This window comes from Micropterus dolomieu, unplaced genomic scaffold (assembly GCF_021292245.1).
Source record: "Micropterus dolomieu isolate WLL.071019.BEF.003 ecotype Adirondacks unplaced genomic scaffold, ASM2129224v1 scaffold_229, whole genome shotgun sequence".
NCBI lineage: Eukaryota > Metazoa > Chordata > Actinopteri > Centrarchiformes > Centrarchidae > Micropterus > Micropterus dolomieu.
This window is the reverse complement of record NW_025744221.1, coordinates 1-14603: the sequence shown is the minus strand read 5'-3', so window position 1 is coordinate 14603 and position 14603 is coordinate 1. Positions and strand designations below refer to the sequence as shown.

At 40.8% G+C, this 14603-nt stretch overlaps 2 protein-coding genes across 4 annotated transcripts; one reads left to right on the top strand and one right to left on the bottom strand.

Annotated features, from left to right (window-relative positions):
* Positions 1 to 515: 515 nt before the first annotated feature.
* LOC123967298 lies at positions 516 to 6034 on the top strand. 3 transcript variants are annotated; one of them, XM_046043359.1, is made up of 13 exons: positions 516 to 792; positions 1255 to 1353; positions 1547 to 1779; positions 1897 to 2075; positions 2193 to 2261; positions 2559 to 2684; positions 2801 to 2913; positions 3238 to 3300; positions 3643 to 3744; positions 3825 to 3991; positions 4494 to 4645; positions 4901 to 4960; positions 5044 to 6034. In XM_046043359.1, the coding sequence occupies exons 3-10, from the start codon at positions 1702 to 1704 to the stop codon at positions 3848 to 3850; spliced, it is 756 nt and encodes a 251-aa protein (XP_045899315.1). In that variant the 5' UTR covers positions 516 to 792; positions 1255 to 1353; positions 1547 to 1701; the 3' UTR covers positions 3851 to 3991; positions 4494 to 4645; positions 4901 to 4960; positions 5044 to 6034. The 3 variants fall into 3 exon arrangements, with proteins under 3 accessions (XP_045899315.1, XP_045899317.1, XP_045899316.1); XM_046043361.1 differs by lacking the exons at positions 2559 to 2684; positions 2801 to 2913; positions 3238 to 3300; positions 3643 to 3744; positions 3825 to 3991; XM_046043360.1 differs by lacking the exons at positions 2559 to 2684; positions 2801 to 2913; positions 3238 to 3300; positions 3643 to 3744; positions 3825 to 3991 and having other exon boundaries at positions 4901 to 6034.
* Positions 6035 to 8843: 2809 nt separating this feature from the next.
* LOC123967299 (zinc finger protein 239-like) lies at positions 8844 to 10227 on the bottom strand. Its single transcript, XM_046043362.1, has one exon. The coding sequence runs from the start codon at positions 10006 to 10008 to the stop codon at positions 9346 to 9348; it is 663 nt and encodes a 220-aa protein (XP_045899318.1). The 5' UTR covers positions 10009 to 10227; the 3' UTR covers positions 8844 to 9345.
* Between the last annotated feature and the right edge of the window lie 4376 nt (positions 10228 to 14603).

Below are 14603 nucleotides of genomic sequence, written 5' to 3'. Positions count from 1 at the left end.
GGGGGCGATAAATTATAACAAATATGATAGGTTGCAGCCCTCCAACTTTAAGAGTGAGAACTTCAAAGGAGTTAACATTTAAAATTTTTCCTATACCTATTTTTGCTTAGTTTCCCTGCCTCCAGTCCTTATGGAATATTTTCAATTTGAAATGAATTGGTTTCATGTTATATTGATCAAAGGGTTAAGCAAAAATGATTGTCTCTGCAGCTGCTTCTCAATCCAGAAGAAGGGATCCTGTGCATGAGGAAGGCCTTCAGATAGAAGATCAAGAGTTGGCAAGTCCTGGTGAGAATACTGAGCGTTACAGTAGTAACACTACACTACAGTTTTTCCAATTTCCACCATTTATTTACTCATTTAATTAATCATAATCAAGCATTATGTTTTGTGAGTTCCACTACAGACTCAGAGTATCACTGATATATACTTGTGTGTGATCATAATCATGAGTTCAGACCTTTTAAGGACAAGTGAATGTATATTTTTGTTTTTTAGAAACAAGACTCCAAGAGTAAAGGGACACCATAACTGCAGTCCAGGTTCCGGAGGGAACAGACAGAATGGTTTCTGCTTGGGAACAACAGATGCCGTGCTGTAGGAGCTGTGATTAGGTGCCTGGACTGTGTACCGCTGGACATGGAGTTCCTCTGTGCTGCCTGTGACATGGAGGCCCACAAGAGAAACGTCTTCCATGACAGAGAGGCTGTGTTCCATGGATTCCTGGAGCCCATCCCCCTACAAGTGCTGTGGTGGTGAATGAAAATGGCCCGGCTCAGTTTTGTGAACAAAGTATGTTAAAATTAGCATTATATCAAATCGTCTTGCACTGATAGTGTAATTCCTCAAATGTTGTTGTAGAGAGCGCATGTGTTTATATTTAACAGTGTTTCTAAATGGCTTAGATGTTTTTTCTAAAATGCTAATCTCATTCTAAGCTTATTCTCTAACCTCTAATGTGCAATTGTGAAATTTAATAGCTGAATAACAAAAGTCTGATTGGTTTTGACAGTTCTGACCAGCATAACTTTGACCAGTTAAGGCAATTGCGTCTTAATATTTTTCAAAATGTGCTTCAGCATTTACATGTTGTTTCAACATAGTGACAGTTACAGTTGGAATAGTGCTGTGGCCAGTTTGGATTAATTGTTGGGTTTTAAAGCTCTATTTTGAATACGAGGTTTTGGGAAATGCATCTAAGGGACCGAAGAGAAGCTGCAGATACACCCTTCATAACTTCTTTCTGTTTTGCAGTATGTCAGCTGCCTGTTCCTGCACCAAGGTCAATTAGTGAATGCACTCGTGACCTCACAATCACTCCAGGGAAGCATATTTCTGTGGTCACCATCAATGGTATGTTGTTCTGAAAGCCCTCCTTTTTGTGCAAGTACTATTGTACAATAGAACTTTCCCACTGTGTGCAACGCAAAGCTTTTTATCACCATGTCATTTTCAGGCAAATAGCTAATATATCATATATTTGAATCTCTGTATAGAAGGCAGTCTGTTGCAATTTGATTACTACAGTATATTCACTTGTTCACAGGACGATACGATCTCTGCTTGCCTCGGAAATCTTGTCCCTCCCGCTCTGCAGAACGGACCCCCGAGGTGAAGGACCTGCTTGTTTATCGGTACTGGCCAGCTAGCAGCAGCTGCCAGACCCTGTACAAGTTTGATGTCTTCACCTCATTCGAACATATGAAGGTGACGGCACCGGCCATGTCCAGGCAGGCCTTCCTGAAAATGTTGGAGCACAGATCTGTTCAAGCTGGAAGGGTAAGTCTGCCTGAATATCACTGAAACATATAAACAAAATCATATTACTGTATACCTAATATTTAACTGTGGGCATTGCTTCAAAAAAAACCTACCCAAACATCTCTTAATATGCAGGCAGGCAGTATCTGTGCTGATACATTTCAGCAAAGCTTTTTTGAGTTTACCTTCTGTCAGTACATAGAAGAGGAAACGTGCCAGGTCCATCATTTTGAGTGTCCAGCATGTTCTCCAGACATGTTGGCTGTCTGCTCTGATGGAAACCCAAAACATTACCGCTTCAGCAAGTCAAAAGGGTAGGTATAGGTATTTTTCAGAAGTTTATTTTAGACTTGTCTTTCAGTGATCATAACATACATTTTAACAAATAGTAAATGTAGTACTACTGACGCATGTTATCTTATCATGGACAGGACTGAGGAGCCACCCATATATGAGGACGGTACTGCCAAGTTCACCGCTGGCAGAGAGATATCCAAAAGGTCTGGTGCTCAGATAGACGAGGAGGGCGTTCAAGTGTGTGTGTGTGTGTGTGTGTGTGTGTGATTCTTGAGGTTGATATTTGAGTTTTAATGCCCGTCCAAGTCTTATTCTGAGTAAAAATTTAAAGCATTTCACACGTTTGCTTGCAGAGTGGTATTTATCCATCCTTAGTAGTAGTGGCCAAGTATTTATCATATATTTTGTTATAGGCACTCAGGTGACAGAGATGTGTGCTTAAGCCAGGCCTTACTGGGTCAATTGATTCTTAACCACTAGATTTTCTTCTGATTTATCAGACATGGGTTTCTCTTACGAGGACTAAACCATTACCGTGGAGAAATATTTGCTTACCCAATGTTTCTTCTCAGAGAGATGTCAAAGAAGGCAAATGTTACCTTCTTCTGTGTAGATGTTACATGCAGGTAATCCTTATTGTCCACTCAACTCCATGATTAAAATGTTTCTCAGCTTTACAGTGATGTTAGTTAGAGAAAAAGGATCTTTGTTACGCTCACATGATGCCGCTCCTGCTTTTTAGGTACTGGCCCTACCTTAACAACGTAGCAGAGGGGTTACCAGAGCTTCTGCCATTGACAGAAATGAGGCCATTCCTGAGCGTCATGCAAGCCAAAGCCCATACAGCAAAATGCAGTAACGTTAAGTCTGGTGTGGCTGTAGCTATAGGGAAATAATGGGTCGGATAATAGAACGTGCTGTGTGTTATCTTTCACCAACTGCTTTTCAGCTGCTTGTTCAAATTTGTAGGACAGGGATTTTGTTTTTCCCCGCCAAATAAAAAGCTTGTGTCATGAGATGTTTTAGAGATAATTGTTTGTGCTAATGTAGATATGACATTCAAGCAATCTTCAATGCAAAGGATTATCTTTACATTTGTGCATGTTATGCCTGATTAGATGATGTTATATCAACACTTCTGAAGTACTGCTTCATAGCACTTCTCACTCTGTGTGGCAGGTGAGATGGGGCGGCAGAAGCCAGGATGGAGCAGGAAACACAGTGGGACAGGAAGTGGAGCAGGTATGTAACTGTAACTGTGGCTACAAAGAGCCTTAATAGAAACCATAACACCAAAAAGTTTTTGTCATCTTCGTAACACGCCTGGTGTGACGGATAAAGTACATCCTTTATGTATGAGTTCAAATAAAGAATAGGCAGTTCAGTTGTTTTCAGCTATTCTAAATGCACGCGTGCGTAAGGGTTCCCAAATTCCTAGGATAATATAGTACACATGTTTTCTCTTAAACTACAAGTTTAACGTCTATGATGACTGTACCTTTATACAAATAATAGAAGGGGGCTATATTTTGAAAATGCCACTAATTGTGTCTCTTGTCCAATTGTTTTGTTTCATCTATTTAGAGAGAGTCTACACTCCAGGTTGTACTGAAGAGCTAAGGGCTGACATTGACAACGTCACTGTAACCCTTTTGCGCAAGACGCAAGATCTGTATCGTCAGCATGGTTTGTTGTCAAATCAAGTTATTTCAATTAATAACACTTTATTACTATGATTATGACACAGTCTTCGTTTCGATTTGCAGATAGCAACCAGGAAGAAAATGACTGAAATGAGTTAAAGAAGAAGCTTCGCGAAAAGGTCTCGCAATACAACACGTAGTGGAAGCAGATCCGATTGACGAGGAGTTGGCTTGCAGTCTGACAGAGGGATACATCCTACCATGGCAGAGACATGAAGATGCTATGATATGTATGAATTGCTAGTTTAGCTTGTTCTTTTAGTTGATTTCCATAGTATAAGCCTATGGCATCACTCTACATTGGCTTTACAAATTTTAATCCCTTTTCGATCCTCACATGTAGCAATGGTTCCAAGCACATCTCCATATTTACCACTGTCCTTTTTGTTACTTCTCATGCAACAACACAGGAATGGGATGATGCATTGAAATAAAAAATATCATGAATACCAAAATATGGAAATATTTATCACGGAGCATAAACATTGAATAGTGAGATCAACACCATGTTATTCTGCTGTAGGAATCACAAATAAAATGCTTGACCATCACAATTTCACAAGATGTCCATCCAAATGATATTATTGTGACTTGTATTCATATTTAGAAATTGTTTATATTCTACAGAACCAATGCTGTCGCTAAAAAGATGTCTCAGAAATAACATCATTCTGTTATAATATAATAAAAAATATTCCTTGTCCACTATTCCGTTCCTTTCCACAACCAAAGGCAACACCTTCAGGTTGGAGAGATCTATCTTCGACCAGGTAATGCTGCTGAAACGCTTGGAGGAGGAGCAGAGCATCCTGGTAAAGGAGATGTCTCAGCACATCAAGTGGAGTCACTCAGAGGACAGACTTTGGAGCGCATCAAAACCAGCAGTATGTACAAGATCTGTTAATTTTAGTATTTATTTATAATATATATATATATATATATATATATATATATATAATCTCCAGTTGTGATCAGGCACTGTGCCGACCAGCTATTTAGCACCAGTGTGCACAATGTATAAGTTGTAAATACACTAAATATAATAATGACTAAAAGGTTATGTGGAAGTTGCAAACTCAGCATAACAAATTAGAAATGTCATGTTTCTCTTTCTATTTTTTTCCACAATTCCTCTACAGGTTTCGGTGACCTGACAGAGGACGCGACACATGGACTCAACAGTGTCCTCAATCGGAGGGGTCAGTCACTTAGAAGTCAACACAAACAGGCGGTTAATGCAAACAGCAGTACAGCCATGGAATGTGATTTTCTTTCCATACAGGAGGACATTGAGCAGTGGGATGACAATAGCTTCACCAGCCCCGAGTCTGAGGAAGAAGACACCTAAAGACCACTACCAAACAACACAGAGGAACTGATTTGTACAGAAAAACTTGCCTTGCCTCTGTTTTAAATAGCTGTACCAAAGTATCAACAGGAAAGTTTTGCTAGAATGTCAAGATTCTGTAGGTGTTTTATTTTATTTAAAAAAATAGAAGAGATAAATAAATCAATGTTTTTCTAACAGTTGAACTTGCTGGTTGCAGACCAAAACTGCTTATTGCTGCTTTAAATTATTAATTGTCGTCATCGAATTGTCGTGAAAATCTAATGAAGATTCAATGGTAATTTAGATTATATAGTATAATTCTAATGTACTTTGGTATTTCCATAATATATGTGGATTTATATTTGTATTCAATATGCATATACTACCCATATTATTTTGTAGTTATTAGTAGTGAAAGCACACTGAATACCGTCAAAAGTGTGTGCGTGTGGTTGCATGTAGTCCCATTTGTAAAATGCACATTTTTATTCCCATCAAATATTTTACATTGTCAACACACAATCAGCTTCAAGATGAGTAACTGCTACATAAGGTTAGTCCAAATAGTATGCTATGCAAATTAGGATATGGCATGATTTCATAGTTACTCATGGTACTGTAATTTAGCACAAGAGGTAGAAAGATTACTAATACAAATGAAGGCATTTCGAAGCCTGTGAATAAAATGGGAAGTTGCTCATTTAGTTTAAATTTATTTAATAAGAAATCATAAATGAAATATTGTCTTCTTCAATATTGAGCTATGTCCCCTAATAAAGCACTCCAACTGTGTGTGTTATCAGTGGACTGAACATTTTGGTAGTTGTTGACTATAGTTTAGCTTGTCTGACTTAAAATATGATCAACTGTAACTTTTCCATGGTCTGTTGGCCACAAAACAATCTATATAGGGGTCCTTCAAATTAAAGAAATGTTAAGTCTGTTGACTGTTGCACTTTATTGAATCCATACAGATAAAAGAGGCTGCAACAAGCTTGAAGAAAAACCATGAAGAATATAAAGTTCAAATTACATTAGAAACTGCTTAGCTGATGTAACATGACAATGTTATGGAATAATACAAGAAATATGTAAAGAAAATACACTTAACAAGAACAAGGGAAATGCATGTTTGCAATGTATGTTGCATATCTGCAGGCTGGCTGCCAGGATGGAGGCCAGGTCTTTGCACTGAAAAAAACATATAAACAAATAAAGAGAGGGAAGGTGAAGGAGAATTAGTAAGTAACACATTGAATTGATTGTCATGATTGTAACATTTACTGTTTTATAATACTTTGCAGAGTAGTGCAGTGAGGCTGTTGCATCAAGAATCTGACGACGAGGTGATAAAATGATGTAACTGTTAACCTGGTCTTGCTTCCCAAATTCAGATGGGTAATTTTGTGTAGCCTGACCTAAGCCAAAAGACAACAGCCCATGTACGTTGGCCTGAAAAATGCTTGGAATGAAGTCTAGCTATATGCTGAATTATTGGAAAAATGTTGTGTAAATAATGCATTCCTACTTTGTGGCCTTTCCATAATTACATTGAAATAGCGAATTTCACTTTTGGTTTCATATGGCTGTGGATGCACAGTACAACATTTCAGTATCCTCACAATTGTTAACAGCATCCAAAAACCATTTTTCTTTAATAATCTCTTCTCAAGACAATGGCTTGTCAACAATCCCCACAAATGAAAACAGTACATTACATTCCATTTATTCATTTAGCTGAGGCTTTTATCCAAAGCGACAGAAAGCAGACCTGCCCCAGACGACATGAGAGGTCTGGATTGTTCGTAATGAAGCAGAAGATCAGAAACGTATTTTGGCCCTAAACCATTCAGTGCTTTATAAACTAACAGCAGGATTTTGAAGTCAATTCTTTGACATATAGGAAGCCAATGTAAAGACCTCAGAACTGGAGTGATGTGATCCATCTTTTTGGTCTTAGTGAGGACTCGAGCAGCAGCGTTCTGAATCAGCTGCAGCTGTCTGATGGATTTCTTAGGGAGCCCTGTAAGGACACTGTTACAGTAGTCAAGTCGACTGAAGATAAATGCATGGATAAGCCTTTCCAGGTCCTGCTGAGACACAAGTCCTTTAATCCTTGATATATTCTTCAGGTGATAGTAGGCTGACTTTGTAATTGTCTTAATATGGCTCCTCAAATTCAGTCCATGACTACACCAAGATTTCTGGCTTGATTTGTGGTTCTTAACATTACAGATTGAAGTCGAGCACTGACTTTCAATCGTTCCTCCCTGGCTCCAAAAACAATAACTTCAGTTTTATCCTTGTTTAATTGAAGAAAATTCTGGGACATCCAATCGTTGACCAGCTCAATACAGTTACTCAGCGCTTGTATGGGATCATAGTCCCCTGGTGAAATGGTTATGTAAATCTGTGTGTCATCTGCATAATTATGGTAAGATATTTTGTTGTTTTTCATAATCTGAGCCAGTGGAAGCATGTAAATGTTAAACAAGAGGTCCCAGAATGAACTCCACATGTCATTTTTGTCAGCTCAGATGTGTGATTACCTATAGACACAAAGTAGTCCCTGTCCTGTAAGTAGGATTCAAACCAGTTTAGTACTGTGCCAGAAAGTCCAACCCAGTTTTCAAGTCTGTCTAGTAATATGTTGTGGTCGACCATGTCGAATGCAGCACTGAGATCCAATAATACTAAGACTGAAATTCTGAAATAAATGGAAGTCATTGAAGACCTTAACAAGAGCCGTCTCAGTGCTGTGGTGTGGTCGAAAACTTGACTGGAAGACATCAAAAAAGTTATTTAGTGCCAAGAAAGCACTAAGCTGTTGTTTTGCATTGTTTTGATTCCTCTTGTCTCTTGTCCTTGGCAGAGGGAACAGATGAGTGGCGCAGAAAGTTAAACAGGTTGGAGCTGAACAATTTTACTCCCGACTTGTTAAAGCGAAGTCCATCTGCCTTAAAAAGATGTCTGCAGTCCCACAGAAAGTAGTTTCGATGAAATGCACTGAATGGACGGTACATGCTGTTGAGAGCCACGTGTTCAATGCCAATCTGTTGAATCTCTCAGCTCCTCTTCGGATTGGCGGTATAGGGCCACTGATAAACACCTCAGCATTGAAAGAGCTGACTGTGCTCAACAGATTATTAAAATCCTCTTTCAACACTTCAGACTGTTGCTTCACAGCATAATTGGTCCCGATGTGCAGTAGGATGTTTTTCACAGTAGGATGTTCAGCCACGATATGCAGGATTCTTTCTGCCAAGACAGACACCGTATCCTTCGGAAAGCAGAGTACTGGTGTTCTTACTGCACATGCTTCTTACATCGTTTACAGTAGAGTCACCCACAATCAGAGTTTGAGGCCCAGTCGTTAGCTTTCCCTGCAGCCTTTTACTTTCTGATTTACTCGCAGTCCTTACCCGTCTGTGTGAGGATGGGATGTTATCCAGGGTCCTGCAATAGTGGTGAAAATCTGTTCTGCTGTTGCACACTCGGTTGTTGGGGAGGTTTGTTGCTAACTCTCCCTTTCGCAGCTGTCCACGGCTGTGTTCTACCAAGAACAGGGGTTGAAGAGGCGCTCTGCCTGGATGATAATGCAGGCCAGCCAGTCGCATCACAAATCTCAGGGCGCTGGGTTCTGCCTGTTACTTGTCCTCCCATTTCCCCAGGAAATGATTTACTCTTAGGCTTTGCACCAAGAGCGTTCCAGGGAGGACTCCCACTTTTAGATTTATTACCCAGTACACAGGCCTCCTGCTTCTTGGTAGTCTTGTTGGTGCTAATTAGCCGGTGTGTTAGCATGCTCTTGTCCACTGTTTTCACTTTGTGGTCGAGTTTCTGATGATTTTTGTCCCAAGTCCAGCCCTGCACCCTGGTGCTGTCTGGCAAGAGATACCAAAGTCCATCTGTTGTATCACCAGACTGCAGAGCCGCTTTTTTTTTTCCAGTCTCAGAGACTTAAATTCATCTTCAGCACTGCACCATGTAAAATTGTTTATTCATATATTTTTCTAACCATAACTTTGTATATAGCTTTTGCTTTCAGACCCATTAGGGGGCCTAATATGCATCTCATCTCACATCACAACTCTGTTGTAATATCACAATAGATTTACCTTGAACATTGACATTTGCTATTTGATAATACATTCTCAACGGCAGGTTTCCATCACTTTCATACGTCCTCAGTTGCCATCATGTGATGCCAATCAAGCACAGTCACATAACAGGTGGGAGATGCAGGAGGAAAGACTAGCTTGGCTCTGACAAATTTGATGAAGTGTGAATGAGTTCGTGGCTTTTAAGGGATCTACTCACAGCAAAAGATTCCCCACACTGTTCACACCTGTATGGTTTCCCTGCAGTGTGAACACGTTGGTGCATCTTTAACTTACTGTATGTAATAAAAGCTTTTCCACACTGTTCACACCAGTGCGATTTCTCTCCCGTGTGAATACGTCGGTGGATTTGTAAGTGATCAGATCTACTGAAAGATGCTCCACACTGTTCACAGCAGTACGGTTTCTCGCCAGTGTGAACACGTAGGTGGGTTTTTAATTCATCTGATCTACTGAAAGCTTTCCCACAATGTTCACACTTGTACGGTTTCTCTCCAGTGTGAACACGGCTGTGTTTTGACACTTGACTTGATGTACTGAAATATTTCCCACAATGTTCACACCTGTACGGTTTCTCTCCAGTGTGAACACGTCCATGGACTTTCAGGTTCTCCGAGGTGGCGAAAGTGCTCCCACAAAGATCACACCTGTGCGGTTGCTCTCCAGTGTGAACACGTCGGTGGATTTTCAGGTTCTCCGAGGTGGTAAAACTGCTCTCACACAGATCACACCTGTGCGGTTTCTCTCCAGTGTGAACATGTCGGTGGACTACCAACCTAGCAAATCTAGCGAACATTTTCCCACACTGTTCACACCTGTATGGTTTCTCTCCAGTGTGAATACGTCGGTGGACTACCAACCTATCAGCTCTAGCAAATGTTTTCCCACACTGCTCACAGGTGTGTAGGTTCTTGCCAGTGTGATGTCTCAGATGAATACTTAAATATTCAGATTTTGCGAAGGATTTGTCACAGAATGGACAGCTGTGACGTCCGAGTCCATCTCTTTTTCTCTGCTTCTGTAGCAAAAAAAGAGACAGAGAGAAAGACAGTAAGTTAGATGTCATGGTGGAGCGGGCTACGTAGAACCACAACTGGCATTTAGAACATGTCTGTGTTTGAAATTGTATAATAATGTAATGCCTACTGCATGATCAGTCATACATACTCTGTACAGCATACTAATGCAGCAGTGCAGTCAAATGCATTGACCGCACTGCTGAAAAACCTGGAAATGTAAAATGAAATAGAATTGGGAGTTGGAGAAAGTAGAATAGAAAAATAAATCTCCTTAAAGAGCGTAATATTCTGTGGCTGAAAGTATGCAGGAGTTGTAGTTGATCAAAAAACAACAACAGAAGAATAAATCATTTCAAAGCATTGCTGAAAATTCAGAAATGTAAAATTAACTACTCTTGAAAATCAAAAAAACATAAACAGTACTTTTTCACCCACAATTCTGTTCACAGTAGCAGCTGTGTAAAGGAGGAGTACTGACGACATAGCAGGGCTGGACAATTCGACCTAAAATCAAAATTTATTGAAAATTGTACCACAATTACGATTAATGAACGATTATTTTGGGTTTTGCCCTCATAGTTAACTGGCAAGATTTGTACTGTAAATATGCTCAACTAAAAAGGTGGGGTATTTTTTTAACTAGATTCTTGATATTTTTGAATAAATATTTAAATATTTATTGATAAGGTAATGGTAAAGTCAACATGTACATGACATACATGTTCCCCTCTATATTCGGCACATTGCACTGCTGAACGAACCACTGCTACTAAAAATACAGAAGATTATATCTATGCAGTAGGCTAGTAATTTTCACAGTTTTTCATTCATCAAAAGGACATCTACGTGCAACAAATGTATCACAGCAACCAAAGCAGGCGGAAAACACACTGCGCCTCCCTGCCGCCTGCCAGCGCTCCCCCAGGACTGGACGGGGCGGAGTCTCGTGACTACAAATGTGGTAGTATGTTTTTAAGGGGAAAAGTACATGAACACACATAGTGGGAAAAATACTAACGGGATAAAATAACCGACATGATAAAATGACATCAATTAGAGGCTCTGAATTTCGGTTCTGAAACTCTTGCTCCAGTCTAGGTTGCTCTAGCTGGTTCAGGAACATGTACAGCTGGACTGAAGCCTCGTTTACAAGCCTGGCAAGACCCAACCTACTCTGATTGGCTAGTAGTCCTTACATAGGCACTGCATGTGCAACTCCCAACAAAGCTGATTTAGACCAAAAGTACGGACTTTTAAGTCCCCGGATCTCTTTTCAAGGAACTAAAAGGTTCCTTCAGCCCGCTGTGTGCATTTCCACTGCGGTCTAAAGACCAGCGAAGATTACGCTAATTAACCAGCTGACGTAGACTGTAGGCCTGTACGCCGTGCAAAGCGATGTACAGGCATCATTATTTGTAGCCACTATCCATGAGAAAAATTTATAAATGAACATCAGATTTGACTGGAATAAAACAAAAAACTAAAGGTTGTGCGTGATAATTAAAGCAGTTTTTTTGTGGAGTATAATGAAGAGGCACAGATAAAGTTGGTTACAGATTTAGTAACAAAATGGATGAAGCCAGAAAGTTCTTAAAAATAACTCCAGCAGAGAGAAAGCAACACAAACATCGAATTGCGACAGTTTGGAAGGTTACGAGAAGATTTCCAGCCGACAAGAGCTGCCGATCAGCTGCACGACTCAGGTCTGTGTTGCCTGAGCGTCGAAGGAACAGGATGTTTTACGAGCTTTATTACCTGCTTTAATTAACTGCTCCGTTTGTTTTTGAAGGAGAACGACTTTGGCTCTCTGTAAAAACTTCCTGACTGATGAAAACTTAAAACAACAACAACTTTGGACCCAGTATTTAGCGTAACTTGTTCGCTGTACACACACCGCTGACGCTGGCTGCTATTTCCGAGCAATACTTTTAATGCCGACATACGATCTCAGGCGGACATCAGCCAGACTTGTGTGTGCTAATTGACTGTTTGTGATTTAATGGTGGAAAAGAGTTCCTCCAAAAGCTCCTAGTTCCACTCTGTAGCTAAAACAGAGCTTTCAAAACACGGTAAATTAGCAATGTGCAATATGACAAAAACATGTTTTTTTTTAAATGAGACCATGTAAACCTGCTCTGGTACAACCTGTAAATAAAATAATAAACCTGAAAAAGAGCATAATGTGACCACTTTAAAGAGATCTGTGCTCCAGAATGCAGGGTTACTTGTGGTCAGAGCCGGTCCTGACCTTCCTTGGGCCCTAATCAAAATTCTGCTGTGGGGCCCTCCTCTGCCTCTGTAAGAAGCCTGAATGGAAACCTCTTCTAGAAAAATCCAATACTGGTTCGAATGGACCTCTGTGCACTAACTCAGTCCTCAAAGTCAGATAAGACTGGGGGCCAATCTGCTGGGTCACTTGGTCGAGCAGCAACTGTTCCATTAGAGTCTAAACTGCTTGCATCTAATGCTGGCTGTACATCTTTGTGCTCATACTTCACCTGGGTCTGCGTGACCTGCTAAAGACGTCTGGACTGGGTCTGCACTTGTACTGGCTGAGGCTGCATCTACTTCACCTGGGTCTGCGTGACCTGCTAGAGACCTCTGGACTGGGTCTGCGTTCGTACTGGCTGAGGCTGCATCTACTTCACCTGGGTCTGCGTGACCTGCTAGAGACGTCTGGACTGGGTCTGCGCTCGTACTGGCTGAGGCTGCATCTACTTCACCTGGGTCTGCGTGACCTGCTGAAGACGTCTGGACTGGGTCTGCGCTCGTACTGGCTGAGGCTGCATCTACTTCACCTGGGTCTGCGTGACCTGCTAAAGACGTCTGGACTGGGTCTGCGTTCGTACTGGCTGAGGACTGCCTTTGGACTGGCTCTTTTTCACAATAATATCAACAGGTTGCATTTTATACAAGGTATCAATAAAGTATTCTAATGGCATCAGTATCACTTTGAGGGTACTGGTTTTGGTATCGTAAAAATTTGAAACGATACCCAACCCTAGTGGCCAGCCAGGGTAAAGTTGTTTCTGTACAGTTTCTTTTGTTATGGACCTGTAGGCAGTAGTGGGTTCAGGGCACTGCCACTTTTGGGAATATGCACTGTGTTCTCATGAGCTCTGGGGCCCCCTGGTGGAGATGTAAGTTGTTATCTGCTGGCTCTAGTTTTAGTCTTGTGCTTCTTAAAGAATTTAACCATGCTTTAAAATGTCACGGTTAATTAAACATAAAGGCTCTGCTACACAGAGTGTTTCTATTGCACGGAACAAAACTGTGGGAACTTAATCGAAAACAAAGTTACAGGAGCGGTGCATCAGCTTAATGTGTCTGCTTATCAGAGGCTACTGTACACTGGCTAAACTCTGGCAGAAGGACCAGACTGTGAAGCTTTATTTCCACCAAAGACACGGCTGGAGAGGCAACGTGGGATCATTTTGGGTACACCAAGTCTGACCAGGGCTTTGCTGAAGATGACGGATCACCAGTTTAAAAAACTTGCAGTTAAAAGGTTCCTGCTAAAGAAGCGAATACCTGCAGTAAACCTGCTGCAGAACTTGCGGGATCACCACCCAGCGTTGCACGCCCAAGTAAAGGTAAATTAAATATTAAAAATAAAGTGTCAAAAAATACCTTTTTCCCCCTGTACTGCACGTTGCTGCAGCTCCTCTTTTCACTCTGTGTGTGAATGCTTTGTTTTAGCTATGGAGTGATACATCTTGTCTCTAAATTAACTTTGCTGGGAGTTGCACAGTTGCTAGTTAAGCCAATCAGAAGCAGAGAAGGGCAGGTTGTGAGAAGCCCTTAAACAGCTTTGGTTCAGCTGTACATGTTGCCGACTAGCTGGCAACATGGACTGGAGCAAGAGTTTCAGAGTTAATCTGTATCCATAAAGTTTTAACTGAGCTCTGTCTCTACATCACAGGAACAACTTTGTGTCCACTGACTGCCTGGAGGGTAGCTAGTGTTTGGAAGGGAGAGGAGAGCTGTGTGCTGCAGCTCGCTGTTTTTCCACCAGGGGCATGTTGGACTAGCCGCTTGGCGAGCGTTATATGAGGCACATTTTGCTTTGACGTCACAGGAATGAAAAGGAAACGGCTGGACTACAAACGAGCTTTTTTCAGGCAGTTCAGAGCAGAGTTTTCTGTGGGAGATGGGAACTCCCTTTGGGCTTTTTCACTTTGCAAACCTATTACATGGACAAAAAAGGAATATAACTCAATAAAGGAGAGGGAAAAAGCCAAAAAGCAGAATACCACCTCTTTAAAGAAGTGAAATTTGAAGCAAAATTATATAATTGCTATTTAATGTACTTAAAACAGTAAATTGTTTATTAATAAACTTACAAAATGATTATTAATCATTCAACTTAAAC

Excerpts from the sequence above, each read along its gene's own strand:
- LOC123967299 (XM_046043362.1), bottom strand. The coding sequence starts at position 10,008 with ATGTTCGCTAGATTTGCTAGGTTGGTAGTCCACCGACATGTTCACACT.
- LOC123967298 (XM_046043359.1), top strand. The coding sequence starts at position 1,702 with ATGAAGGTGACGGCACCGGCCATGTCCAGGCAGGCCTTCCTGAAAATG. Across the intron at positions 2,685-2,800 it reads TGTGTAGATGTTACATGCAG|GTACTGGCCCTACCTTAACA; the intron begins GTAATCCTTATT and ends CCTGCTTTTTAG. Across the intron at positions 3,301-3,642 it reads TGGGACAGGAAGTGGAGCAG|AGAGAGTCTACACTCCAGGT; the intron begins GTATGTAACTGT and ends TCATCTATTTAG.